This window comes from Giraffa tippelskirchi, chromosome 4 (assembly GCF_054371585.1).
Source record: "Giraffa tippelskirchi isolate mGirTip1 chromosome 4, T2T-mGirTip1v1.2.pri, whole genome shotgun sequence".
Taxonomy (NCBI): domain Eukaryota; kingdom Metazoa; phylum Chordata; class Mammalia; order Artiodactyla; family Giraffidae; genus Giraffa; species Giraffa tippelskirchi.
The window spans coordinates 19,203,267-19,220,085 of NC_137278.1; the positions used below are offsets into that span (position 1 = coordinate 19,203,267).

General features: G+C 43.0%; 1 protein-coding gene across 5 annotated transcripts in view; it reads right to left on the reverse strand.

Annotated features, from left to right (window-relative positions):
* The window catches only part of NOL10 (nucleolar protein 10), a 115,649-nt gene that overhangs the window by 70,879 nt on the left and 27,951 nt on the right, over positions 1-16,819 (reverse strand). For all 5 annotated transcript variants that reach the window (XM_081596505.1, XM_081596504.1, XM_081596506.1 and 2 more), the window contains one exon: positions 13,929-13,981. In XM_081596505.1, the coding sequence (XP_081452631.1) occupies positions 13,929-13,981 (53 nt within the window). The remainder of the gene's footprint in view (positions 1-13,928; positions 13,982-16,819) is intronic.

Below are 16,819 nucleotides of genomic sequence, written 5' to 3' on the forward strand. Positions count from 1 at the left end.
TTCCATATGGAAATTACGTTCATTTTTACCTCGCCGGAACTGAAATTAACTTTTGAAAATGTGACAGGATGTTCAGAAAATTACTTCCTGAGTGTTACACATTAATGCTTTCTGTGCGTCTGCTATTCTGGTGACCCAATAAAATGTGATGAGAAATGGAGAGGATTTCCTTTGTTGAGAAAAATGCCAAAGATACTGTTACTGCCTGAAAGTGTTTAGATTAAAATAGGAAGTCCACATTTCCCCCTTGTAAAGACACAAACAACTTGTTTGTATTAGAACAGAATACTTTATTAGCCACCTGACACTTGTGCCTTACTTCCCTTTTCACAATTTTGAACATATAACTGAAACTTTACAAATAAAACACAACACCTTATAAAGCAACTTCATGCATAAGAGAAAATTTAGTTACAAGAGATCAGCTGTGAGCTTGGGTAAGTTAGAAAAGAAGCTCACTCTGCTTTTCATCCCTCTCCTTTTCTGTTAATTAGAAAAAGTAATGAAAATACACGGAGCTTGGAATTAACTGCCAGAAAAAAGATCTTCACCACCCAGATAATCACAATGGTGTGATCACTCACCTAGAGCCAGACATCCTGGAATGTGAAGTCAAGTGGGCCTTAGAAAGCATCACTAGGAACAAAGCTAGTGGAGGTGATGGAATTCCAGTTGAGCTATTTCAAATCCTCAAAGATGATGCTGTGAAAGTGCTGCACTTGATATGCCAGAAAATTTGGAAAACTCAGCAGTGGCCACAGGACTGGAAAAGGTCAGTTTTCGTTCCAATCCCAAAGAAAGACAATGCCAAAGAATGCTCAAACTACCACACAATTGCACTCATCTCACATGCTAGTAAAGTAATGCTCAAAATTCTCCAAGCCAGGCTTCAGCAATACGTGAACCGTGAATTACCAGATGTTCAAGCTGGTTTTAGAAAAGGCAGAGGAACCAGAGATCAAATTGCCAACATTCGCTGGATCATCGAAAAAGCAAGAGAGTTCCAGAAAAACATCTATTTCTGCTTTATTGACTATGCCAAAGCCTTTGACTGTGTGGATCACAATAAACAGTGGAAAATTCTGAAAGAGATGGGAATACCAGACCATCTGACCTGTCTCTTGAGAAACCTGTATGCAGGTCAGGAAGCAACAGTTAGAACTGGACATGGAACAACAGACTGGTACCAAATAGGAAAAGGAGTATGTCAAGGCTGTATATTGTTACCCTGCTTATTTAACTTATATGCAGAGTACATCATGAGAAACGCTGGGCTGGAAGAAACACAAGCTGGAATCAAGATTGCCGGGAGAAATATCAATAACCTCAGATATGCAGATGACACCACCCTTATAGAAGAAAGTGAAGAAGAACTAAAGAGCCTCTTGATGAAAGTGAAAGAGGAGAGTGAAAAAGTTGGCTTAAAGCTCAACGTTCAGAAAACTAAGATCATGGCATCTGGTCCCATCACTTCATGGGAAATAGATAGGGAAACAGTGGAAACAGTGTCAGACTTTATTTTTTGGGGCTCCAAGATCACTGCTGATGGTGATTGCAGCCATGAAATTAAAAGACACTTACTCCTTGGAAGGAAGGTTATGGCCAACCTAGATACCATATTTATAAAAGCAGAGACATTACTTTGCCAACAAAAGTACGTCTAGTCAAGGCTACGGTTTTTCCAGTGGTCATGTATGGATGTGAGAGTTGGATGGTGAAGAAAGCTGAGCGCCGCAGAATTGATGCTTTTGACCTGTGGTGTTGGAGAAGACTCTTGAGAGTCCCTTGGACTGCAAGGAGATCCAATCAATCCATCCTAAAGGAGATCAATCCTGGGTGTTCATTGGAAGGACTGACGTTGAAGCTGAAACTCCAGTACTTTGGCCACCTCATGCGAAGGGTTGACTCATTGGAAAAGACCCTAATGCTGGGTAGGATTGGGGGCAGGAGGAGAAGGGGACGACAGAGGATGAGTTGGTTGGATGGCATCACCAACTCGATGGACATGGGTTTGGGTAGACTCCGGGAGTTGGTGATGGACAGAGAGGCCTGGTGTGATGCAATTCATGGTGTCGCAAAGAGTCGGACACGACTGAGCGACTGAACTGAACTGAACTGAACCTGCTGTTCTGCCTATAAGTGCCTCACATATATTTCTCCATAAAGTTAGGTCTATCACCTTCCATAAGATGCCTTATCCCCGTTCATCTTTCCTATGGGCTTTGCTTTATCTTTTAAACGCTTTTCTTAGAGAACAAAATTAAATATATGTCCCATCTACATCATTATGAATCAAGACATCTAAAAAATACCCATCTTGGAACTCAGAGTTGAACTCAATTTAAAATGCATCAGGTTTTTCATTCATATTTGTCTTCTCTTTCCTTTTCCACTGCCTCCTGTATTCTGATAGCTCTTCCCACACACTCAATGATGAAAATTTTCTTCCTTAGTCTAATATGCCATCATTTTCTTTACCTCCCATGGGGTGCCTTTCTTTTATGAACTTATTCTTTTCTTAAATCCTAGAAACATGCCTTCTCTAGATGGTGCCTGATAACACAATTCCTGAACTCTTTTTCTGAGCTTTCTCTAATCCTCTATCTGTGAAATATTTCTCAATGAACAAGCATATTAACAACCCCAAGATCACCCCTTCACTGTATCTCTTGTCGTTCCCCACACCCACTCACATGTGGAATCACTGCCAACATTGTTTAGTTTATTCCTTTGACTTAGAACTGAACAAAACCCCTGACTCCTTTTTCACAGATACCATTGCAAAGCCCTATCTCACTCATTCTGAACTTGCTAACTATATTTAAATTTTTTTTCTCTTTCTTCTACTCTGACCACTGTATTTAATACTTCTGAGCTGTAATTTCATTGGTTTAACCTCTTACATAGAGACCAGGTTCTAAAGTCAAGCAGCTAAGATTAACAAGATGGTGCAAAAGAATCCGCCTGCCAATGGAGAAGACGCAAGAGACTCAGCTTTGATCCCTGGATCAGGAAGATTCCCTGGAGGAGGAAACGGCAACCCACTCTAGAATTCTTGGCTGGCGGGCTACAGCCCACAGGGTCGCAAAGAGTTGGACATAACTAAGTAGAGCAGAGAACTGCAGCATTGAAAGTCAAACCTGAAAATCCTTCAGGCTGTCCTTCAGTAAGTCTAAAAGAGCACGTATGCCTCAAGTGTCGACCAGCATCAGATACAGTGGGCAACCTGCAGCCAGGGGCCTTGTCGTGCCGAAAACTCTTATCTTAAATTACCAGAATCATCCTCAGTATGGCAATGCTATGAGAGGTATTGGGAACAAATATCTTTTGAAGAAAACACTCAAGCAGTCCCTTTCAAATCACATGCCTCATCTCAACCACATAACAGTGATCTCCAAGAGTTTATAATAACATGGGAAACCAAGAAGTGAGAAAAATGATATTAGATCAATCAAAAACAATGCAAAAAATAGAGCAAAATGTTAAAATGTGTTTGCCTTTCCCTGATAGCTCAGTTGGCAAAGAACCCACCTGCGATGCTGGAGACCCCAGTTCTATTCCTGGGTCAGGAAGATCCGCTGGAGAAGGGATAGGCTACCCACAACAGTATTCTTGGCCTTCCCTTGTGGCTTAGCTGGTAAAGAATTCGCCTGCAATGTGGGAGACCTGGGTTCAATCCCTGGGTTGGGAAGATTCCCTGGAAAAGGGAAAGGTTACCCTGCCGGGAGCCAGCTCACGAGATCCCACCCATGACGGAGTCATGAGGAGAAGGACTGATCAAGCAGAGCTTCTCAGGCCTCAGGGATTCTCGGGAGGCTGCCTCAGCGCTCACCTTAAAGGTGATACCTGTCTTTCTGATGTTTGCTATAATAAACCTCTTCTTATTTTCTGACTTAGGCAAAAGGCCTTTCCTGATTCTCTTCTAAATAGATCAATCTGAAACCTCAATCAACAAGGCCCCTGAAAACGGTAGCACCCTAATAAAATTATCTAGGATATAGAGTATTCTAATCTAAATTCCTCTTGCTAGCATATTAGTTTGTTTAATAAATGTACCTGTGCCTTTGGAGCTAATGTGCATGGCTGCTCCTTAACAATAAACAACATTGAGAGCCTCCACACAGAAAGCCCCAATGGGCACAGAGCCCTTCATAAGAAAAAAGGCTTATTAGGAAATATAAGAGATATTGCTTTATGAAAGTGTCACTTAGTCTATATTTACTATGTTTTTGCTCTTAACGTATTTAGCCTATATAATGAAAGCATAATAGTTAGAGATTTATATAAATAGAAGTTTAGCTTTAATACAAATAATAAGACGATTGTTAATTCAGCTGGTGATTTTGCTAAGCACTGACCTTGGCGCTACATTGTTTTCAGCTTGCTGTGCCATGACTTTATGGGACCACATTCTTTTCCCTTAAGCTCAAGGCATAAGATAGAGTACACAAAACAGGTTTTACCTTGAATCTCTGAGTTTATGAATTCTTTCTTTGTCATAATCTGCTGTGCCTGTATTCTTTAAAAAAATGTAACCCTGGTACGTTCTGTGCCTAATACAAAAATACTTTTAGAAAAAGTGTCCTGGCTGATCAACCCTTATCAATAAAAGAGTCACCAGATGTTAGCAGGCCTCCAGGCCAGAAGATGATGTAAACATCTTTAAACTTTTTGTAACTAAAAACACAGTGTCCTGGTTCCGATAAGGGTCAAAAACTGCTGACCCACTGATTTGATTTGGCATGACTTTACACTTTACATTTGTTTCTATACACAACTAAAAATATAAAAGCTGCCTTGAAAACAATAAAGTCAGAAGACACTTGGAAACACCAAGACTCGCTGTGTCTTCTCATTTGTATCGCCGACGCCGTCCTTCCTGAGGGAACCCTGGACCAGCTGGAGCAGGACTCCGGCATTACCCACTCCAGTATTCAGGCCTGGAGAATTCCATGGACTGTATAGTCATGGGGTCGCAAAGAGCTGGACACAACTGAGCGACTTTCACTTTCACTTTGGTTGATGGAAGAGTGAGTTTCCTACTTGTCTTTATTGGCCATTTTCTATAGTGTGCTTTTGATGACAGAAGGTGGGAAATGGACTTCAGTTTTAAAACTCAGATTTTTAATTTAAGCAACCAGATTTCATCACTGCTTTCTGTTTCGATAACTAACAGCAAAACCAATGGCATTCAGTAGTGCTCTCTCAACCTCTAGTTTACATGACCTGTAACAGACTGAACAGTATCAAATCATATTTCTCACATCATTTTCTTCACTGACACCTGTGATTTTGTCACCTTTTCAGTATATCTTTATTTTGTTCAATATCACATTCTTCCTAGCTACATAAAAGCCCACATTCATATAATGCTAAATATAAATACTCTTTGTCACTGGACCCATCAAATTATACTCAATGCAAAAACGTACAACAGCAATAATCAGCTGAACGTCTGTCAGGCATCAAGCATCATGATAAATGACTAAGTGTCTACTGCACACAGCTGCCTCACAAAATCATTCTTCCTTTGTAGCTCAAGAAACCGAGGCTCAGTCAGGCTAAGTAACTTGTTTGAGGTCACCAAATTCGTAAGTGGCAATCCAGGCATTCAAACTCAGGTCAGATAAATTTTAAAATTCCTTCCATAACCAACTCGGAATGACGAAATGCCTTCACAATCCAGCTCCGGAACCAGCTTGTCTTTTGACTTTGAACAAATGACTCGATTTCTCAGCTATCAATTAAGGGGCTGGACTAGATGACCTCAAAGCTCCTGACCTGCTCTAGTGTTCTGTGCTTCAAAAGCTTCCCCTGTTCCTTTGCAGCCTGTGGAGAAACTCTTTATTGTGGAAAACATTTCAGCATTTATCTGTCCAGTTCATGCTCTGTCTTGTATGTCCTCTGATGCTAGCAAGTTCCCCAGATACATCTGGTACTGCCTCCCTAAACCAAGAAAATATGCTGCAACTGGCACTAGAAAATAGGAATTTCTAAATTTTTTAAAAAAGAAGAAAATAGGAATTTCTAACAAAACTACTTCTGTCACTATCTCCAACATCTCTCTGTTTAAAGGAGCATCTGAGAGGAAAACGTGATCCATCACTTTTAGGATTCCATGTGAACACTAACATATTCAGGGCCATTTCAGCATATACTAGTGGGTCAAAGAGATCTCACATCTGGGGAATCTCTGGTATCAGATTAGTAAACATAAGAGCCATCAGTCTCGGCTTTGAATCGAACTGGATCAATGGTCCAGATTAGAAGCCAAATCTTAGAGAGCAGCAGGCACAGCACTGCCAGCAACTCCAGCTAAAACACAGGAAGAAAAATGATGCATTTCCAATCATTAAAATGCATAAGCCCATCCTATCCTAGATGCAAAGTCAACATTCCCACACATTTCAAAAAAGGTACAACAAAAAGCTGAATGTCCTTATTTTCATATTCTCCTTCTATATTTTTCTAGGAAAGAGTTTATCTCACAACAGCACCAGTAATACATCTTTTGGACGAGGCATTTCTTTTAGAAATCTGTCAGCATTCACAAACATAATGATTGAAAGTGAAAGTGAAGTCGCTCAGTCGTGTCCGACTCTGCAACCCCACAGACTGTAGCCTACCAGGTTCCTCCATCCATGGGATTTTCCAGGCAAGAATATCAGAGTGGGTTGCCATTTCCTTCTCCAGGAGATCTTCCCGACCCAGGGGATTGAATCTGGGTCTACCACATTGTAGGCAGATGCTTTACCATCTGAGCCACCAGGGAAGTTCAGAAATGCATAAGGACTGCAAGACCCCAAGATTCTGTGATCATGCTGATTAGAACATACTGTCAGAGCAAAGGAACTGATCCTTATCCTGCTGTATAAAAATTATAGTCTAGCACTTATAAGTCATGTTCTTAACTTTTTAACTTTACTAATGGTAGCAGAAAAAGGCAGATGCTAAATTCAAATTTGGTATAAGAACAGCTAAAAATCACTGCAAACCAGCCACTGTCAAAACATACAACCATTATCTAAGATTCTTCAAATTACAGTTATCTGATTATCTCATATATGTTTTATTAATTTTTCAGCACATATTAATAATCGAATGCCTACAGTGTAAAAGGCACCACTTTAGGTGGTGGGAATGTAACTGGGAAAAAAAAGAAACAATATCTCCGTATCCATGTTTTTTATATCATAATAAAGAAAAATACACATTTATTACATATTTATTCATGTTTATTATTTATACAAATGTATAAATAAGTAAATAAATATAAGGAAGATTTTGTGCTTCAATGGAAAGTTATGTATAATCAAGAGTAGGGGGTGTACAAACTTTTTCTTAAAGATTTTAGAGCTTGCAGACCACAGGGTCTTTCTATCGTTAACAACTCAACTCTACCTTTTTAGTCAGAAAGCTGCTGTAGACAACACATAATAAATGAATGGGTGCACTGTTCCAATAAAACTTTATTTACAGGAAAAAAAAAGGCAGTGGGCATTTAGTTAGGTGTTTAATTTGCCCAACTCCTGGTCCAACAGCATGCCTTTCAAGATTACCTGATTCTGATTCCATGGGATACATTTTACAACTCTGTAAACTGTAAGTAACTGACAGTAATGCAAGATTAATTGCTAACAGTCATGCAAAAGAATTCTGTCCAGGACAGACAACTCTCTGTACCTTTGGAAAAGGAAATCTATTCATTTGTACATTTCCAACTCAGTATCACCTTATTCCACGTAAGTCTGTGCTATTTTAGACTTTACCTTTGATGACATTTGCCTGATTCCTTTAATAAGCTAAATGAAATTTTTAACATGTTTATTTGAGATCTATGTGAAAGTTGTAACTTCCCTTTTTTCTGAAAATTATTCTTAAACAGTTTTTGCCATCTCAACCCAAGACACACAATGGACTCACCTGAAAGTGTCAGGGAGACTTCAGCACCAAGAAGAACAGCCAAGCATAGCTTGTTCCCTTGGCACCAGATGAATCCAAAGGAGACCTGCATGGACTCTGTTTTTCTAACTTTAATTTTCCTCTCTACTAATTCTGTGTTTGGGGTTAATTTACAACCTGTAAGTTATTCCCTGCTGCTGGCAGCGATGACAAGGGATTTGGTCTTTTGCTCTACCCACTTGTCAATCTCTGTAAACGGATAAACAGTTTTCAGAGATCTGTTCTCTGATGGGTGAGAGAAAATGGAGACTCTGGTGTTTCAGCCTTTTCCATTTTGTAGGGCACTCTAAGTTAACGACAGGAGCTAAGACGTTATGCTGAGCAAAATGATAAGCCCTTGTAAGCTGTCAAGGAGAAGAGTGATAGACCTTGACTGGTTGCTTTTATATTTTATCATCACTATTCTTGGCCATGTTAGGCTGCATGTGGAATTCCCTGACCAGGTGTGGAGTCTGCACCCCCTGCAGTGAAGTGTGGAGTCTTCACCATCGAACCACCAGGGAAGTCTTATTTTTATATTTTAAATCAACCTGGCTGTTGAATGAAAAACAGAATGCAAGAGAGACAAAGTGAAAGAGGAAGGACCCGGTAAGAGGCCATTAAGGTAACCCAGATGAGTGGCAGAAGCAGAAGTACTGAAAAATGGCTGGATTTGAACCAATACTGGAAAAAGAGTTGATGTGAGGTTCGGATGGACCGGACAAGGACACGCGAAGAGGACGGGCGAGGAAACACGGTGGTGCCTGTGCTGTGGGCTGAGGAACTGAGTAAGCAACGAAGTGACAAGAGGGGCGGGTGGGGAGCTGGGACCGGGAATTCTGCTGTGGACACATAACTAGAGGGCACCAATGAGACCTCTAGTGGAGAGGTCCCCACCTCCATGGCCCAGCAGACCGGTGGATGTGTGACTCTGCAGCTCCGAGGGGAAGGAAAGGCTGGAGACAGAAGTTTGGAAGTCCGTAGCACACAGGTGTCCCTACGGAGCCTGGGGGACAGGTGAGCTCCCTGAGGGGAGAACAAAGAGACAAGGACTAAGCCCCAGCACCAAAGAGAGAGAGCCAAGGCTCAATCACCAGGCCACGTGAGCAGGAAAAGCCACGAAAGCAGACCGACTGGAAGGGCTAACTGGGCGACGGGGACAACCAGGAGAATGTGGCTTCCAGAAGCCGGCACAGCCTGGTCGAGCAGGGTGAAACACTGCCTAAGTGATCTGCAGATGAGATCTGTCTTATGGGAGAAAGCACGTCTGCCTGCACAATGGACTCTGCAGGGAAAGCAGAATCTTCTGTCGGTCAAAGTTCTCTCTGCCGTCTGCCTCGTTTCCAGGGACTGTGGGAGAGACCAGTCTTTCACCGCCTTGCCCCCAGAAGTGTGCTGCAATCATAAGACAAAATAAAAGACCAAGTCCGTAGCCCCAAACTTTCAAACGAGGAAGAGAGTATCTATATAAAAAGGAGAGACAAAATACTCTGTAAGGTACTGTCAAATCTAATGCTAAACTAAAATAATGTATTTGCCAAATGGACAGCTGATAAAAATATGTTACCATCTTAAGAGGTGAAGGTAAGGAGTAACTGCTAGGAAGCACTATGTAACTATGTTCTTGAGCCTTCTGGAAAATCATGCCAAAACATCCCAAGCGGTAATGCCTTCCCTGGTGGCTCAGTGGGTAAGGAATCCTCCTGCAATGCAGGAGACACAGGAGACGCGGGTTCAATCCCTGGGTCAGGAAGATCCATCCCCTGGAGAAGGAAATGGCGATCCACTCCACAGTTTTCTGGCCTGGAGAATTCCCATGATAGAGGAGTCTGGTGGGCTACAGTCCATGAGGTCACACAGAGTCGGACACGACTGAGCACTCCCATCCCAAGCAGCAATGCCTCTGGGAGGATGTGTGCTTGTGTGTTACAACTAAGTGAAACAAGTGTCCTTGAGATTTTATGCTTATTAATACAATCATCTCTCTTTGCAAAGAGTTCTATACATTTCACACATTATGCTGGTTAAGCTCCAGTGTTATTTCTTAAAAGAAACAGAAGCACTGGTGTGAATAAATGTAACTCTTTATGTGTTTAACTCTGCCCTACATGCAGGTACTCTGGTTCCAAGAGTACTTTCCAATTTAAAAAAATGTACATGTTTTAAAAAAAAATCATATATCCTCAATCAACTGACTTTATTCTTCTAATTCAAATAGCTTTATTCTCTTTTTCTCAAGTTTACGCATTCACGTGTGTGTGTATGTGCGCTAAGTCACTTCAGTTGGGTCCACCTCTTTTTGACCCCATGGACTGTAGCCCTCCAGGCATCTCTGTCCATGGGATTCTCCAGGCAAGAATACTGGAGTGGATTGCCATGCCTTCTTCCAGGGGATCTCCCCGACCCAGGGATCGAACCTGTTTCTCTTACGTCTCCTACACTGGCAGGTGAGTCCTTTACCACTAGCGCCACCTGGGAAGCCCTTACGCATCCATACACATTATCAAGCATGCCAGCCATCATGTGTCCATCATGTGTGGTCTTGGAGCTCATTGACCCATGGGGCCTTGGAGCCCAGAAGCATTTCCAACAGGAACAGTACTCGGTATCCTGGCAGGTTTGGGCTGGGTGCCACGGGACTCAGATTCCCTCTAGAGTCCATGTAGTTGCCAAAGGTGTTAATCAGGAAGAACTAACCTACGATTAAATTATATTTCAGAGGAACCCAAACTTGAAAAACTGTTTCTGGCATTAGTCCTGAAAGCTGCAGCTGAATTAGGCCCTAGAATTTAAAAAGCAAACAAACAAACAAAAAAACAGATCCTGGTCTCTCAGAGACAGAAAAAGAGAACACTGAGAAAATGGGGAAAGAGCGACTAGCTAGCTATTGGGATAAGTAAGTGGCAGAGACTATATAAATCAGGAAGTGCATTTACTCTAAAAAGATTTCAAGTACTCAAGAAAGATGGTACAGGGTAGAGAGGCAAAAATTAACAAGCTGAAAGAACATTAAGCTGTCTTCATTTTCAGCACAGCCTCAAAGCAGTGGGGCGGGGGGGTAGTTTTCATACCTGGTTTATAAGATGTTAATACAAATCGTCATCCAAACCACCTATATTTCGCATGCACTGCATATTCAACACATACTTCTCTGGTTCTATAGGCCTCAAATAAATCTCTATAAAAAATGTCAGCCTGGTGAGTTTGATAAAATCTTAGCGAAGATGGCAGGCTTTCAGACCCCTGGGCTCTTTCGCTCTGAAGGAGTGTCACGGAGAACAGGCTCCAAGTAAAGACAAGCGGCACCATAAACCCTCACGGTGTGCGAGGCAGCAGGGCAGAAAGACAGGTTAGGGAGGAACACTTAGGTACAAGCTGCCGCACAGTGCTCAGCTGAGCAAGAACAACTCTGTGCTGACCGTCTGCATGCACTCAGCAGCCTGGGAGCAGTCTCTGGGTGGTTTTTTGACTTCGCTTGGTTACATCTGAGCTACAGAGTTGAAACTAAAAAGATCTTCTAAGATAAGCTAACACTGATCAAAAAAGCTGCTTCTCACCACCTGGCCAGCAACGGGTCCCCTCTTGTGTGAAGCTCCCAGTGCTTGGAACAAAAAAAAACCCAGCCTGAGAAACAGATCCAGACAAGCAGAAGGGAACGGGGGTCTCCGCTGGTTCTAAGTCTATCATCCCCTTTCTCCTCCTGGATTCAAGCAGTCACCTCCGTGTCCACACATTCACCAGGGAGAAAGCGGCTGTCACCTGTGGTTCTTTCCTCTCCCTTCCTCCCCACATCCAGGCAATGACCAAGCCTATCTTACAACTGTTGTCAATTGTCCCAATTCTGCCCCCACTGCCACCATCTTTGCACAAGCTGGTGAAATGGTCTTCCTGCAAAAACAGAACTGCCCCACCCTGCTCAACACAGAGGGGCGCCCGGCCGGAGGCTCCTCATCAGCTGAGCGGACTCCCGATCCGGCCTCCACACTCTACCTCAGTGCTCGTTCTCCCTTCCCACTGGGGGATTCTACACACTTCTTACACAAGGAAGGGCTCTTCGACACGAGACATCAAGACCTTGTAGGCAGATGCTGAAGATCAAAACACAGAAAGCCCTCCTGAGAGGAAGACAGAGAGAGACCTCTCCCAGGAGAAGTTCAGGGAGGGGCAGGCTGATTTAGTCTGTCTCTCCTGACGTGCCCAGATGGGCTGATGCTGTGAGAAGACTCAGCGCTGGACTGAGGGAAGACTCTTCTTGTGACAGACACAAGTCTTCATCAGCGGACGCCTCTGGACATGCTGCCTGGCTATTCAAGGAGGATAACCCCCTGGAATCACTGCCTGCCAGATCAGACTTCTCTGAAACTACCCCAGAACCTCCGAAGCCCCAGTTTCTAAAGGGGAGGTCTGGTGAAGGTAACACAGGGACCATGTCTCTCCTACAGATCACCACAGCCTGTTCTTGCTGCTTCTGGGTTAGATCTGATCGAATCCATTCTCCTGGTGGCAGCCAGAAGTTAATAATCCTTCAGAAATGCAGGTATGATCCTATCACTCTTGCACCTGCACCAGCACACCCGGCCCACAGGGCCACCGTACCCTGGCTGCGGAGCACCCCTTCAGCCTGAGCTACCCCGTCCCTCAAGGGCAAATGCCCAGCCATGTGTGTTACCTTCTTCTGGATCTTGGAAGACAATGTTCCCTTTACTTCCAAGACGCTTCTCCCACTCTGCACCCCACCCTCTTCATCCAGAACACAGAACCAGCCTTTCAGTCGCTTCTCAGAAATCAATTCCTCTGGAAGGTTTCTCCAAGTATCTGCCATACTTCCCACTAGTTTCCAGTTCCATGTTCCTTACTTCAGTTAAGAGTGTTCATCATGCTGACCGGAAATTGTCTACTTTCTTGTTTTACTTCCTAATAATGAGCTCTTGAAAGAAAGGGGTAGTACCCTATCCACTATTACACTGTCAACCTACAGCACTGGGCCTGACACAGCTGATACAATCAATAAACACTTACTGATCTAATGAAGACAAAGACACATAAACTAACAGGAAAACGGAAGCAGTATCTCTGAGAGGCCGGGGAGAAAAGGAACAAATGACAATTTAGGAAAATGGAAAAGCTGCTGTTTGAATGACCTTCATATCACCATCAACCAAAAGAAACATCCCAAAGTGCTTTCAACAACATATCAGGTTCCTGAAGCCACAGAAAGTCAATATTAACAGAATATCTTTTTTGGCGGGGGGAGGGGGGGAACGACGACACAAACACACACATGGTTGAGCTATTTCAAAAGAACATCATAAATATGAAGAATTTTCATAACTGGAGGCTAACGCTGGTCACAGAGAGTTTACTCCCCCAAACATCTGATCTTCTACACCCCCCGTGCTCTTCTCCGCAAATCTCAGAAAAGGAGATGTGTGCTGACCAGAATCTAAGGCCAACTTAGTAGTACAGGCTTTTCTGTTTAAGTATAGGTAGGGAAGTGTCTGGCATATGTAATGGAAGAATGTTTTAAGGAAGGAGGAAAAAAAAGAGACAAGATAGTAAACTGCATGTCATCACGGATTGTGGCAATCTAAGATGGTTTCTGATACACAGAACCCATTTTTAAAAGACAATGCAATGACTGAAAGAGTCCTAGACTTTTATTTTAGAGGATTAGGTCTCTTGATCACTAATAGCTGGACGTTTAAGATTCTGAAACACTCTGAAACAAAAAACAAATGTAAATCTGAAGAATAAAGATGAATTTCTACTGACGATTTTTAATGGGATGTTAAGTAGTTTCCCATAAAAGAATGGTTAAGCATTCATTATTTTAGTGGCTCCAGGAAGCACAGTGATTTGACAAGTGAGCCACTGTGTCTAATTTACACAGCCACATGCAGGCCCAAAGTCTCTTGACACAGCCAGTTTAAAAATACAGTGTCTTTCCTTGTTCTATTTTTACTGTAACTCCTTTTTGTATCACTTACCGGAATGTAATAGATGCCCATCTTGGGGGTTTCATTGGCGGTGAGAAGCATTCCTAAAAATAAACACAATGAAAAAGGTAAACATAAGGGAAAAGAAAAATACTCTTTCTACTTGCTTTATATCTTGAAATGAGTGAAATGCTCAGAACATGGTGAACGGCAGAAGAGCCAGACCAGCAGCCAGGCACCCTCAGAGTCAGGCTGTGGGCTGTGGTCCCTGACCCGCCCGGACGGGGCATCTGAAGTATCAGAAAGACCAGCTTCCCCAACTGCAAAACGCTCAGGCTGTGTCAGCTAAGTGATCAAGCGGTTTCCACAGAGAAGGGCTGTCGTTTTTAAGGAGGTAAGTTTTAAGCTTCAGACACACCGATAAAAGGTAGATTCGATGCACTATTATGTATTACGAAAGTTCAGACAGGTATCTTTCTGTTAATCAGGAATCAAAGAATCAAAGTAAAGCATTTCCCACAAAATGTCATAGCAAAGTAGTTCCTCATGTTTGAATTAAACTTTACACCTTAATAGAAAACAAAATGGCTTAAGAGGAATGCTACATGTAGCTACACTAGAAAAGACCCAGATAGACTCTGACAACCTTTACCAAAATGATTCACCTAGAGAGTGGCTGATAATTTAGTCCAGGGATCAGCGTTCTCAGAAAGTGAGAATGGAGTGAGGGACAACCTGTGACATCCAGCGATGGCTCCCCTCTAACCCCAGGAGCAACAGTAACAAATCCACTACGCTTTGGCACAGAACCAGGGCGCTCAGCTGGCTTGGCCCTGGGCTCAGGTCTCTGGCACACGTGCAACCCACTCCTCCCCACCCACCCCGCCCCCTGCAGGGGCTCTCATGGCAGCTCTGACCCTCTTTGCCCTGTTTCAGAACGATGCACCAAAGCAGAACTGAAGTCAGTCCTTTGTAATTTACAGAACACTTCTGCGTACTTTATCTTGGTGAACACATGACAACTCTCTGACGTAAGGACTATCATCCCTATTTACAGATCAAAAAATAAAGCTTCTATGTACTGAGTGACAAGTGCTGAGCAGAACATTCAGAACATTACAAGCTAGAGAACTTAAGAGCAAAATTTCAGTCAAGAGCTCTTGTTTTTAAATACTTCTACATATCAACTTACATTACCTTCATTTTAAAAATCTATTTGTAAAGTACAACAGAAAAATCCACAGAAAGCACTTGTTTGGATTACCAGACCCCCAACCCAGGGATCAAACCCAGGTCTCCTGCACGGCAAGCAGCTTCTTGACTGTCTGAGACGCCACGGACGCTCACAATCCTAATTAAGTACACCAAACGTTAAGGATGGTGATGTAATTCTGTGATATAAAAAGTACTTTTGTGCTGCTCTTCTGTTAACACAAAAGCTTGCCAAAGGGATGCTCTTCAATGCTGTTAACAGAAACACGATGCTGAGGTAGAGGAGGTTCACTGATAGCCAGAGAGCAGGAACTCAAAGCTCTTCGGGCAAAGCCATGTCATACACATCAAGTCCCAAGGGGGAGTGAGTCCTGAGCTGGAACCAACCTTCCCCAGAACACACACACACACACACCCTTCACCACAACACACACACACACAACCTTCACCACAACACACACACAGCTGAGGAAGCAAGACACACACACACACTCAAGGAAGCAAAAATGTACGTCTAAATGAAAGTCAAGTAAAAATCAGACACGTTCTCATAGCTTGTGGCCTCCACAAACTCTTTCATGTGGAAACTTTTTCTGGCCCTGGAGACAACTGCTCACTGACGTTCACCACAGAAGAAACCACCTCTACTAACCTGCGCTTCCCAAGTCTAACAGCACCATCAGAACTTTTCTGAGAACTTTAGATAGGGTTAAACAAGAAGGTCTGGAGATTGAAGAGACATCTTACAACCAAAAAGAAGGCTCCCAACAAAGACATCCCCTAAACCCGGCCTCCCTGGCTCAACCCTGAACATTCAACAGTGAATGCTCTACAAGGAAACACACCACACCTACCAAACAGACCACAGAAAAGGCTCGGCTCTAATTACACAGAAGAATCCAGGCTGGATGCAGCAGACTATTTCCTACAACGAGCAGGACCTCACTTGACCATATATGGACAACAACACAAGCTGACCTACCGAGAAACTGAAGTCGGGAAGGTCAGGACCAAAACGAGTTATAAATGAGAAAACAACCTCACACACCCCAGGGAACACGAGGAGTTTCTAACAAGAGGGAAGAAGGAAAGTCAACCTAGTGATGGAGTTAGTTCAGCAGAAATTAAGATGATCACAGGTAAAAGGCGAGAAGAGGGTGAAGTACCAGGCCAGGCATTTTACCTCCACAGGTAAGAAAGTAGCCCGGGAAAGCTAGACCATTTGCTCAAGGTCACAACAGAGCTAGCTGATACTGGACTGACTCCAAAGCCCGTGTAACACGGGACTCTAAAACTCCAACAACTAAGATAAAGTGAAAAGACTTCTTGCACGATCAAATAAACCATTAAAACACACAGACATAAACACCATACAGTAACATGACAAATGTATTTAATAACAATGTCAAACTGAAAAGCAAAACACAATTACACATGGTGACAATTTAAAACACACGAACATGTGATTTATAAGACAAGAATTTCTGGGAATTCCCTGGGGGTCCAGTGTTTAACACTCCACTCTTCCAAGGCAGGGAGTGCAGGTTCGATCCCTGGGTGGGGAACTAAGACGCCACAGGCCGCTCAGTGTGGCTCCCCAAAAAGAATCCCTCTAATGGAAGGAGTAATGACACTTGTGAGGAGATTGTGGGATTATGGCTTTTCCTTTAAATTTTCTTACAAGGGGGCGACAGAGGATGAGATGGTTGGATGGCATCACCGACTCAATG